The sequence below is a fragment of the Carassius gibelio genome, chromosome A11 (genome assembly GCF_023724105.1).
Source record: "Carassius gibelio isolate Cgi1373 ecotype wild population from Czech Republic chromosome A11, carGib1.2-hapl.c, whole genome shotgun sequence".
Taxonomy (NCBI): Eukaryota; Metazoa; Chordata; class Actinopteri; order Cypriniformes; family Cyprinidae; genus Carassius; species Carassius gibelio.
This window is the reverse complement of record NC_068381.1, coordinates 21,439,707-21,453,068: the sequence shown is the minus strand read 5'-3', so window position 1 is coordinate 21,453,068 and position 13,362 is coordinate 21,439,707. Positions and strand designations below refer to the sequence as shown.

Below are 13,362 nucleotides of genomic sequence, written 5' to 3'. Positions count from 1 at the left end.
TTATTGAATGCTATCTCTATACAAGTGCAAAGTGATGCATTCTTAGTCAGTCCTTTATTTTATAATTTTTAATAGCAATAAACATATATTGCAATGTTAAGGAATTCATGTTTTTTTCATTCAGATATGTAAATCAACATGTATAAATTGTTAGTAGTCAATTAATGGGGAGATAAGCAAAATCGAATCGGTCTGAAAAAATTAATCGTTAGATTAATCGATGCATCCGAAAAATAATCGCTAGATTAATCGTAAAAAAAATAAATAATCGTTTATCCCAGCCCTAATAAACACACATCCCTGAACTTACATTTCTGCAGCTGTTATTATGTTTAAATGAAAACGAAAGGAGGCAGTGGTATTTGATATCCTGTTTTGTTTTATTGTAAATATACAGAGGAAAATAGCAGTAGCCAAGGCTAGCTGACTGAGCTTATCAAGTACGCTGCTGTTTGCAGAATTACCGGATTTGCGTCGTCGCGGACATCACACTCCCGAGTCGAATGCACAAAGTCTGAACTACCGAGGATGTAAATACTATTCCAAAATCAGTGTACTATAGTATTGAGAAACGTGCGCAGACCTACGTCATCAGTCTATTTGCCTAATCTTCCCGGTACTTTACACTGCGGTGGAAACGCAGAAAGCAACAGCTCTGGGAGGGGAAAAAGTTCCTGGGAAAAAAAGTTCCTGGTACAAATGTTCCAAGTAATTTCGGTGAAAACGCGGCATATGAAATCTGTAAGTGAGCTTATGGGATATATGCATGAACCATGATTGTCAGGTTAGAGACTGAGATTTTGAATGCATGATAAAATAATCAGTGGAACTTTGGGAGGAAAACTAATGAAGTTGTCATTCTTCATTAAGATGTTACTTTGTGGGCACCTTCAGAACTTAAGATCATCTGCAGTACTCCTCAAAAGCCAACCACAATGACATTTTTTTCAATAAAATTTCCTGTTAGAACAAAGATAAGCAGGGCTCCTTTCAAAGATAGAGGTGAAAGAGAAAAGCAATTTTTCTGAATATTAAATATGAAGCTCCAACAGGGACTTGTGATTGCCTCACAGACGAAGTAAGACTCATGCAGACGATATCTATGACCATGGACCACAACACCAGTCATATGAGTCAATTGTTCAAAATTGATTTATACAAAACCTGAAAGATGAATAAATAAGGTTCCATTGATGTATGGTTTATTAGGATAGGACAATATTTGACTGAGATACAACTATTTGAAAATCTGGAATCTGAGGGTGCAAAAAAAATTAAATATTGAGAAAATCTCCTTTCAAAATGGTCAAAATTAAGTTGAAAAAATAAGGAAATGTACAAAATATCTTCATGGAAGATGATCTTTACTTAATGTCCTACATTTTTTTGCCATAATAGAAAAATAAATAATTTTGAACCATATGATGCATTTTTGGCTATAGCTACAAATATACCCCAGAGACTTAAGACTGGTTTTGTGGTCCAGGAACACATCTAGCATGCTAAAAAGGCAACAAGGTTTATGTGCATGACAACATGCAGGAATGCTCAGCAAAAGCATAAAGGAGCTGCAGAGTGAGCATAACACCGCATGGTTCGAAAATGTCAGTCAAACGAACAAAAGCAATGCAGAAAGTTGCAGCAGTACAGTGGGTAGAGATGACTTGTACCCGTATGAATGAGGCTGTGTCGCTGAAGGTGGTATCTTTGGAAAAATCTCATGTCACACATGGTGCAAGCATATGGTTTGACCCCTAAACGTAGAACAAAATATCAATAAACGGTCTTCAAATTGTAGTTCTGCACATCATATGACAGCTTACTCAAAAGTACAGCAATTCTACTAACTAGTACTGCTAGCATTCATCTGATTAAATGGATATTAATATTGATCTAAAGGTTATTCTGACATTTCAAATTAGTCTGAAAGCCTAGTAGTAGTACTATATTCTTAGCATCATTTCTAATTGCTCAAATGCTTAAAAAAAGAGAGAGATATTTAATACATGGAGTGAATAGCGCTTTAGTGCAAAAGAGCAGGTATTTTAGACTTGTGTCATTCTTATTGGTGTGAAGAGACCTTAAAAAACAAATAAAATAAAGGTTTCTGTTCTGTGTAGACGCACTATGATCTGCAACTCTGTTTATGAGTATCCATTTTTGGGGTTTGTATAATTAAAAAGACTAATGAGAGCACACTATTTTTTACCATATGTGACCCTGCCTGTTAAAACCCAGCTAAAGTCATTTTTCTTCATCAACATAAAATCATCCTTCATAAAGATGTAGAACATTCTGTGAAAAAAAAAAACATTTATATCTTTAACACAAGATTGAAATCATAATAAAATTAATGTTTGAAATCAAACTTTGATGCTTGTTATCGCATAAATAGATATTGAAACTTTAGTCTGGATTTCACATACAGGGTCACATATATCGAAAACAACCTCTCAAAAAAAAAAAAAAAAAAAAATTGTGCAACACTTTGATATCAATTATAGGTCATGTAAATAAAGATGATGCTTGTTTCATAAAACTTTGCTTTAACATTTTTAAAGAGTGCTAATGTGTAAAAAGTAAATACTGAGGGATTGTCCAATGTGACAACACGTACCCGTATGAGTGAGGCTGTGCCTCTCCAAGTGGTAGCGTTGGAAAAACCGCATGTCACACATGGAACAAGCAAACGGCTTCACTCCTAAATGCACAGAGTGGCAAATTCAATCATCGTCTACACAGAATCAAAACCTTGCTGAAATGTCCTCATTACAAATATTAAAGGGTTAGTTCACCCAATAATCAAAATTATGTACCGTATTTTTCAGAATATAAGTCGCTCCAGTCCAAAAATACGTCATGACGAGTAAAAAAACATAATTCGCACTGGACTATAAGTCGCACTTATTTAGAACCAAGAGAAAACATTACCATCTACATCTGCAAGAGGACGCTCTATGCTGCTCAGTGTAGACTACAGGAGCAATGAGCAGCATAGAGCGCCCTCTGGCGGCTGGAGACGGTAATGTTTTCTCTTGGTTCATGTCAAATTCATTTTGATAAGTCACACCTGACTATAAGTCGCAGGACCAGCCAAACTATGAAAAAAAGTGCAACTTATAGTCCGGAAAATATGGTAATTAATAACTAATCCTCATGTCGTTCCAAGCCAGTAAGACCTCCGTTTTCAGTGCCTCCATTGAAGCTGTGTGCACGGTCTACTGTCCATGTCCAGAAAGGCAAGAAAAACATTATCAAAGTAGTGCATATGACATCAGAGGGACAGTTAGAATATTTTGAAGCATAGAAAATACATTTTGGTCCAAAAATAGCAAAAACTATGACTTTATTCAGCATTGTCTTCTCTTCTGTGTCTGTTGTGAGAGAGTTCAAAAAGCCGTTTGCAACATCCGGTTGGCGAACGAATCATCGTTTTAAATGGTCCGCGTCGCCATTAAGCATTAATCAACAAATGACTTAAGCTGTGAACTTCTTTAATGTGTCTAACACTCCCTCTGAGTTCAAACAAACCAATATCCCGGAGTAATTTGAGTCAAGAACCGTTTCTGTCAGACGCGTCAGATTCGTGAACCGAGGAGCTGATGATACTGCGCATGTGTGATTCAGCGTGAAGCAGACCGACACACAGAGCATCTGAACTGAAATGATTCTTTTGGTGATTGATTCTGAACTGATTCTGTGCTAGTGTTATGAGCACGGGTAAACCGAAGGCTTGAATCAAGAGCAATCATCGCCAATGACGCCATTACGTCGAGCGCAAAAGAACCAGTGAACCGTTTTCTTCAACCGGTTTATTGAATCGAACTGTCCGAAAGAACTACTGGTGATCTGAAAACCGATGCAACAGTTCTTGACTCGAGAAAGAGTCATTTGTTCGAACCGAATATGACAAACTGCTTTGTTTTGAACTCTCTCATAACAGACACGGAAGACAATGCTGAATAAAGTCATAGTTTTTGCTATTTTTGGACCAAAATGTATTTTCGATGCTTCAACAAATTCTAACTGACCCTCTGATGTCACATGGACTACTTTGATGATGTTTTTCTTACCTTTCTGGACATGGACAGTAGACCGTTCACACAGCTTCAATGGAGGGACTGAGAGCTCTCGGACTAAATCTAAAATATCTTAAACTGTGTCCCAAAGATGAATGGAGGTCTCACGGGTTTGGAACGACATGAGGGTGAGTTAATAATGACATAATTTTGATTATTGGGTGAACTAACCCTTTAAGCTTCATATAGCCATAAGGGTTTCACTGATTCAAGAGACAGTGCATGATTTTTGCTTTGGTGCTTACTTAAGAATAATGTACAGATGTACATAATGTAACAGAATTAGTTAGGATTTACGCAGTTCAAGAAACATAAGCCAAGTCCACACTACAGGATTTTTAGCCTGATTTACAAATCAACGAGTTTACGACAGGTCGGGTTGTGATCGGGGGCAAATCAGTGGGTGATCAGTGCTTTTGTCCACGCAATGCTGGTTTTGTCTAGCCCAAGGAGAACTGCCTCCCCGATTGAGCCTGGTTTCTCCCAAGGTTTTATCTCCATTTCTGTCACAGATGGAGTTTTGCTTCCTTGCCGCCGTCGCCTTTGGCTTGCTTACGTACATGGTGACACTTGACTGATTGCACAGACACTATTGGAAGAGAGCCGAACTGGATGATGACATCACTGAATCATCAATGAACTGACTTTATCTGGAAAAGTGACTGTTATTGTCTTCCTGGGTTATTGACTAACTATTTTCCTGTATGACTCTGTAAAGCTGCTTTGACACTATCATTATTGTATGAAGAGCTACACAAATAAAGGTCACTTGATTTTGAGTGAGCTACACAACAACGCTCGCCAATTCCTTCCCCACATTTATTTTCAAATAAACAACTCTTGTTTCAAATGTTATTATGCGTCACAGCACAACGACTTCAAGACTGAACAGCCCAGCGATCTGCTAACATTTAAAGTCGTGTAGTGTGAACTTGGCTTTTGATCAAATGTGTCCGATCACCGCTTGGGAAACAAGCTGAAGCCAAACATTAAGTCATTTAACTAAGGTGCAAACAGTAAGTGTACAGGGAGAAGACTTGATATAAAAATTGCACTACAAAACTTTGGCCTCTCTATTGCCATCTCTGGCTGTAACAAAAATTACATTTCACTAGCTGTTCACTTCAATGCTATTTAGTATAATAAATGTGGAAACACTTCTTGTTGGCTTTGTTTTATTTCTATAAGAAGGTGTAACATTAAAATATATTAAAGTGCACATAAACACACAAAACTCAAGTACATAGGGAGGGAGGGGTTCTAGCAGACCAATCACAGCACTTGCAGTCCGCACAGAATTGACATGCTGTTCAATTTTTGGAGAGGTGCACATCAGACAACGCTTTAGGATGTGTATCTATGCGAAGGCTACGCCGTTGGTTCGACGCCGAAGTATAAATCAGCCTTTAGTGTCTCCTGACCTCACAGCTCAGTTTAAATTAATATTAAATGCTTACTGTATTGAATCAGGGGAAGGCAAGAACATGAATTCAAAAAAATATTTTCACATTATATATCTAAACGATGGAATTTAGTTCAATTTTAAACAAAATAAATAAATATTCTAGTGCAGCTTATGAGTCCAACAATTCATCACTCACATACAAATAAACTATCTTACGTCTAAAAGCACATTATTTACATTTGTCAAATGACAAATACGAAGGTAACTATTACTGTTTCAAATCAAAATGCAGAGGAACAAGTCATACCAGTGTGAGTGAGGCTGTGTCGCTCCAAGTGGTAACGCTGAATAAATCTCATGTCACACACAGCACAAGCAAACGGCTTTTCTCCTGTGATAAAGGCAGACACTCAAGTGTTAAACAGTGATTACCACATCACCACAATCAAACATGAGCAGTATACAGAGATTCATACCAGTGTGAATGAGAATGTGTCTCTTCAGGTGGTATCCGCTCCTGAACGCTCCGTAACAGTGATCACAGATAAAGTTCTTCTGCACTTTTGAAAGTGGACAATTTCCATTTTCATCCACAACCGCCTATCAGGAAAATGAATGGAAGACATTTTAATTATACTGATCGCTTTTTCCAAGGGATTGGAATTTGCAAGGACATGGAAGAAAACGAAATAATGAGAAAAACTATCCAAATATAAATTCCAAACCCTCTGAAGCTACACAGTTTTGTGAGAGGAACAGGCTGAGTCTTTATTCACTCATAATGTACTCTTTAAAAAAGGTAACTTATACTCCAAAAACAGTTTACATCTTTTTTTTTTTTTTTTTTAGTTTCAAATGCATCATACATTTCCCATTAAATGCAGGAAACACAAAACCATGCCTGCAGCACAAAACCATGTATTCCAGTTAGAAATGTAGAAATCAGTTATGAGTCACCCACGTGGGAAATCAAGTCACAGAAAAGAAGGGGCAAATATCATTGTATGACAATTATGTAATATTCCTTTTTAAATATCTTCTTTTGCGCAATACTCAATGATGAGCAATGCACATTATTGCATAGCTCATACCAAAATGAATTTACACACGGCAATGCTGTATAACTTTCTTTATTCTGCAGAACAAAAAAGAGCACATTTCATAAAAGCCAGAGGGGCCCAAAAGAAAACTGAACCACATTAACTTTTATTAAATGGGAAAAACACACACACACACACAAACACTTAATATATGTTCTGCAAAATAAAGACAAATGGATACAGGTTTGGAATAACATGAGAGTGAATAAATTAAACTATTTCCTTTTTTTGGTAAACTATTCCTTTAAATGCAGAGTATAAAAAGACATATAGACAGGACTCGTACGAAAAAAAAAAAACCACACACATAAAGGACCCTAAACTTAAACTAACTAGCCAAGTACCACACTTCAAAAGAAGCAGATATGCTTGATTCCTATAAATCCCAGCCCTTTAAATCCCAGCAGACAGACACCGGTGCTGTGAAGACACAATAACAGTTATTGTGCTACGGCGTTCCCCTCCCTTTACAGAGCACCCCACCCCCCGACCAAAACCAGCCACCTCCTCCCCCACAACACCACAGACACACCATTTTCATACAGGAACAGCCCGGAGAAATGCTTGTAATGTCACAGTTGAAGAAATATATATATATATTTTGTACAATATTCTTCATTAAGCCTCTCACACGACTGAATAACACTGAAAATGTGTCCCAGAAAGCAGTGTATTCAGACAAACTTTACCCCCACACACTGACCTTCCCCGCTTGCCCCTCCTGCTCTCTCACTTTTGAGGGTGTTCCTGACTTCCTGTTCTTTTTCTTCAGCTGCATGTCTTCATCGGGTCTCACTTCTTTCTCATCCAGCAGTCGGGAAGCTGTAAAATCAGCCTCCTTCCGCAGAAGCTACAGACACACAAACACAATAGATCATTTATCCAAAGCAACTTACAAATGAGGACAATAAAGAAGGACAACAAGTGCTGTTAAGAGCCGATTTTTTATTATATGCAAGATGCGTCTTTAGCCGTTTCATGAAAATTAGTTATGAGTGTTTTGTTTTTTTCAGAAATAACCAATATAAAAATAACCACAAAATCACCAATTTAACCATTATAACTCATTTGCATCTCTACTCAGTAATCTATAGCTTGGCGGTGTCTCCTAACCAGTGGAGGGCAGGTCATGCTCGTTGGTAAGACCATGTGTCCGTGCGTCCCACGGTCCTGAGCATCCCTCTGAGCTGAACCGTGGCCTGAAGCCGGACCCAAGGGCGACATCATTTTCTTAGGAGCGGCGATGGAGCTGGCCTGCATCAGAGCCATGCTGGACAGCACCGCTTCACATCCCAACAGCCCTGCCTTTACAAGACAAAGAATACAAGAGCTGTTGTTGGTGCAAGTGTAAACACTAAGGGATTTGGATCAAGATTTAAAACGAAAATCCAAAACCGAATAAGCCCAGAGAGGAAAATAAGATGTCCTGCAGCGTGAAACGTGTGGAGAACTAACCCATTTCATGTGGTCCCGGACCGAGCTGCCGGGTATGTGTGACATGGTGGAGGACAGCGGTTGAGAGACGTGATGTGCAGATGAGACGTCAGTTTGGACCAAGTGTCACGCAAGTCTCAGCGGACTCTACCATGGGGCAGCAATGTCTTTTCTTTGCGGTGACAAAGATGAATTAGAGTAGAAACATGAGACATCCACAAAGGAAATACAGCAAGTGTTGTAAGACTGATCAGGGTGGGTAACAACAATTACAGGCTCTCATCCACTGGAGGAAGCACTCAAACACATACATTGAGATTACTAGGCCTAAAACTCAAACTGTGTGTGACGTAAATATTAGATGATGTTGATTACAGAAATGTGTCGATTTGTGTTTAAAGTGTCTCACGGAATACATTCATGCCAATTTGACAGCAGCTCTGGCTCCTAGGCATAGTGAAAGTTAGAATTTATCCCAAAAACCTTGAGCCTGAGTGTGAATTCTTTCAAAAGAGACCTAATAAAATGGTGCTCTGCATGCTTGGTAAAAGGAGCATCTCTAAAGATCCTTGGGATCCGACTCCAAAATTACAAAACAGACAGACCATTTGGTCTGATGTTTGGTTCGTAGCCAGATCCTCGTCATTGCCTCCTTATCTGTCATGATTCACACAAAAACTCAACCAAGAGCCAGAGCAGATGCTAATATGGCAACGCTGCTTTCCTGCCATAATATTGACTAAAATAATCACTAGATTTGTTGGGAAAAAGTTGGTAAGATTAACAGACCATTGTTTCGGTTGAAGATGAAACCAAACAGTGACAACAAAGAACACACGAGTTTGTGCGCATGGACTAAAACGTTTTTGCACATTAAATCAAATGGACTACACTTTGAAAGGCTACGCATACGCTAAATATTTTGATAAATACCAGTGTATACTTTGACTTAAATGAAAATTACTAAATGGACATTTTTGACTTGAAATTTCACCAGGATAAAGCATTTTTGAAGCTCCTGCAAAGTGCCAATGAACACACACCTGGACTGCACATTGATTCGCTAAACTGCTAGGCATCTGTAACACGATTTATTGGCAAATAGTTTCTTATATTGTTGTTGTCACCATTTTATTAAAAGCAACAATCCATGCAACAGTGATTTTCCCAAATTCATGCTTAGTGCTCTCCTGGATCATTGCTTTAGTATCAGCTTTCTAAAATGTTAAATATATGTTTCTAGTAGTATACTAAATTGAGTACCATACAAATGTATTAGATTGTTTATAAACAAATTAAAGACATCTCTGTAGTATTTTAAATCAAAGACTGTGTGTCTAGTAACATCAATCAACTAAAATCCCGCGTGCGTTTGATCAGCGGTGTAATAATGCCCCTTTAAACAGGAAGGCATTTATTAGGATATGAAGTTTTAGATCTGTTTCTCTTAACCTTCTTCATTCATCCGACAAATCCACACCATGTAATGAAGTGCTCTGGACTCGACTGAGGTGTTTTAACAGTTAGCTAATGGAAGACACCCACAAAGTGTGCTGCTGGTGGACTCCAGCCTTAAAAAAACCGAGTACTGCAAGAGGCAGAGGACTTAAATTATGCGTTTAACAGCCGACACCGAATACATTCATGCACGCTGAAATAAATGTAGGCAGATGAAAGGATAACTTCTACACAGCACGCATGAAGAAAGCATCCCAGCTCGCTGGCGAGCCATCAATCCTCATTTTACAACCCATTCATTCAGTCGAGCTTCGTTATTTCAAACCCTATTAAACTCGCATCAGTATCTGGAGTTTATTTTAAACGCGTCCATGTGTGTTTCGTGCATATATGGCTTTCTATTATCAAATCCCTAACGGTTATCTCTCGAGGCCTCTAAAGGCGCACCAAAGCACATCATCCCGAGCGATAAAAGAGCAGTAATAATCGTTTCTATTGAAACACTACGCGTAGTGAGCATACATCTTACCTTAGTTCAGCTCTATTTCGCTCTTTTATTCCCACTCAAGTCAGTTTACAAACACAGGAAACGCCACCGGAAAAGCTCCACGAGAACGCGCACACTTGCTGCAACGTCACTAAAAGTGTTCATGAGCAAAATAGAAACGCAGGTAGACTACTTGGGTTGAAAAACAGTAAAGCAAAACGCACTAAGTCTCTTTGTGAAGCTTCTATGTTATTTATATGATGATCTCATACTTGTTTTTTTTTCTGTTAATTATTTGTATTTATTTATTTATTTATACTGTATATTTTGTATTTCTTTGTTGTAGTTTACATTTGTTAAATACATTTATATGCTGGAAATAAAAAGCAAACAAACAAACAAAAAAACTGTTATTTAATTTTCGATCAGATACCGATATTTTCAAGCCTAGTATCGTCAATATAGATACCGATGCCTCTAAACTAAACAGATCATTTGAATTATTAAAATAATATAAACAGTAATTATACAAACTTAATATTATAATTTTAATTTAAATGTTATTATTATTTATTTAATCTGCCTTTTTTTTATAGTATTTTAGCCCTTCACTGGGGCAGTAACATCAAAGGTGCACCTGTACCCCTAAAAAGGAGCATATTAGCACCATACAAGTATGCATGCTTTAAGGGTAGATAAGTTAAAAAGGTGAACCTTTAAGTATACCTCATGAAAAATAAACATGGTGCAACATAAGTACTAACATGAATTATTATTATTATTACCATAGTAAATTTGTGGGTACTGCAGTTTTACTACAAATACTGTGGTTACTGTAATAAAACCATAGTTAATTTTTGTAAAAGGCTGTCAGGCAGTTGTAAGGTGATTTCTGAAATTTAAACTAGAAACACTTTACGTCAGTGGTCTAAAATCTCATTTATTATCTATGATTTTAAAAAGTGGACAGTACTTTTTTTTTTTTTATTATTGTAGGTTCCATGTTCTACTTGTCAGGATAGTACACGGAATGGCACACGGAGGCTGAGGTTAGTGAATTCAACACAGTGCTTTATTTACAAAGTTCGTGAGAGGTGAGTCAGGGAAATCTTGGTGCGGGGTTGTGGAGTTTGTGTTCGTGGAAACCCGGTGAATTCCGCTTCTGTGGAAGCCAGGTGAGTTGGAGACAAGATCGTGAGGTCGATTCCTGTTGGATCCTTATCGAAGCTTGACCCGGAACTGAGGTACTGAGAGTGCTTTTATACTGTGTCTTGATGAGATCGTTAATCTGCAACAGGTGTGGGTGCTTAACCGAGCAGGATCCTGACACTACCCCCCACCCGCCACCCCCAACCCCCTCCAGGGTACACGCCAGTGGACCGTGTTTTCTCTACTTCCTTGGTTGGACAGTGTTTTCTCTACTTCCTGTTGGCCTTCTGTAGGTAATCGTAGCTCCGTGTAGCTGTTTTTATTTCATTTTTTCTCTAGAAACTTTATCTTACTGTCATTCTCTGTTTTTTTAAAGTGGTAAAATATAACTTAATTCACACCATATTTCTGATATTATCGATCAATCTTATCAGATTAACTTTGATCGTTCACTTTTATTTTATATCCGTGAGTGCAGTACACCTGCAAAGCGTTAGCACTTGTTAGCTTGTCATTAGCGTTTTCTTTTCTCCTCTCCTCTCCCTCGCTCCAGTTTTTCACAAGTTCATCAAACAACCGCAGTGAGAATATTTAATCAAGCACGGTGAGTAATGGCTTCTCCTGCTATTGTTATTTGCACCTCTTGCCACATGTACGTATATACAGTAAGATTGTTATCCATGCCGGTGCTAATGATGTTCGACTTCGCCAGTCGGAGATTACTAAAAATAACATTAAAGAGGTGTGTGAACTTGCAAGCACGATGTCAGACACTGTAATATGCTCTGGTCCCCTCCCTGCTTACCGTGGTGATGAGATGCATAGCAGATTGTCATCACTCAATGGCTGGATGTCTAAGTGGTGTCCACAGAATAACATAGGTTTCATAGACAATTGGACGAGCTTTTGGGGCAGACCTGACCTGTTTAAAAGATATGGTCTTCATCCCTCCTGGGGTGGTGCTGCTCTTCTGTCTAGAAATATGGCAAATAGTCTTAGTGTTTATACTTGACTAACTGGGGCCCAGGTCAGGAAGCAGACAGACTGGCTAAACCGACCGTCTGCTAGCTGCCTCCCGTCACAGAGGTCAGTTAATTCTCAGCACATAGAGACTCTTTCACCTAGATATCACACTATAGAGACTGTGTCTGTTCCCCGAACTAGAAAATACAAAAAACGTCCAAACCAAATTAAGATTAACAATTTAATTGAGGTTCAACAAATAAAAAACAGAAGCAATATGGATAAACAAATAATAAAGCTTGGCTTATTGAATATCAGATCCCTTTCTACGAAAACACTTTTTTGTAAATAATATGATAACTGATCATAATATAGATGTGCTCTGTTTGACAGAAACTTGGCTAAAACCTGATGATTACATTATTTTAAATGAGTCAACCCCCCAAGATTACTGTTATAAACATAAGCCGCTTCTAAAAAGGCAAATGTGGAGGTGTTGCTTCAATTTATAACAATGTTTTCAGGATTTCTCAGAGGGCAGGCTTCAAGTATAACTCGTTTGAAGTAATGGTGCTTCATTTAACATTATCCAGAGAAACAAATGTTAATGATAAATCACCTGTTATGTTTGTACTGGCTACTGTATACAGGCCACCTAGGCACCATACAGACTTTATTAAAGAGTTTGGTGATTTTACATCCGTGTTGATAATGAAAAAGATGCATTGGGATCAGCATTTATAGACATTCTGAACTCTATTGGTGTTAGACAACACATTTCAGGACCTACTCATTGTCAAAATCATACTCTAGATTTAACACTGTCACATGGAATTGATGTTGATTGTGTTGAAATTATTCAGCCAAGTGATGATATCTAAGATCATTATTTAGTTCTGTGCAAACTTCATATAGCCAAAATTGTAAATTCTACTTCTTGTTACAAGTATCGAAGAACCATCACTTCTACCACAAAAGACTGCTTTTTAAGTTATCTTCCTGATGTATCCAAATTCCTTAGCATATCCAAAACCTCAGAATATATCAATATCCTGGAGTAATTCATGTACTCAAACAGTACATTGACTGAACTGCTGTGAAGAGAGAACTGAAGATGAACACCGAGCCGAGCCAGATAACAAACAAAACATTGACTCGTTCACGAGTCAAGAACCGTTTCTGTCAAACGCGTCCGATTCGTGAACCGAGGAGCTGATGATACTGCGCATGTGTGATTCAGCGTGAAGCAGACCGACACACAGAGCGTCTGAACTGAACTGATTCTGT

The 13,362-nt window shown here is 38.1% G+C and overlaps 1 protein-coding gene across 18 annotated transcripts in view; it reads right to left on the bottom strand.

The window, feature by feature from the left end:
- Positions 1-10,161, bottom strand: part of LOC128022664 (gastrula zinc finger protein XlCGF46.1) — a 33,220-nt gene extending 23,059 nt beyond the window's left edge. For 11 of the 18 annotated variants that reach the window (XM_052610426.1, XM_052610428.1, XM_052610437.1 and 8 more), the window contains exons 1-8: positions 10,006-10,161; positions 8,040-8,190; positions 7,698-7,889; positions 7,288-7,434; positions 5,961-6,084; positions 5,792-5,875; positions 2,618-2,701; positions 1,671-1,754 (exon numbers count right to left, since the gene is read on the bottom strand). In XM_052610426.1, the coding sequence (XP_052466386.1) occupies positions 1,671-1,754; positions 2,618-2,701; positions 5,792-5,875; positions 5,961-6,084; positions 7,288-7,434; positions 7,698-7,889; positions 8,040-8,084 (760 nt within the window). In that variant the 5' untranslated portion in view covers positions 8,085-8,190; positions 10,006-10,161. The remainder of the gene's footprint in view (positions 1-1,670; positions 1,755-2,617; positions 2,702-5,791; positions 5,876-5,960; positions 6,085-7,287; positions 7,435-7,697; positions 7,890-8,039; positions 8,191-10,005) is intronic. The other 7 variants (XM_052610433.1, XM_052610436.1, XM_052610440.1 and 4 more) reach the window with 4 other exon arrangements.
- Between the last annotated feature and the right edge of the window lie 3,201 nt (positions 10,162-13,362).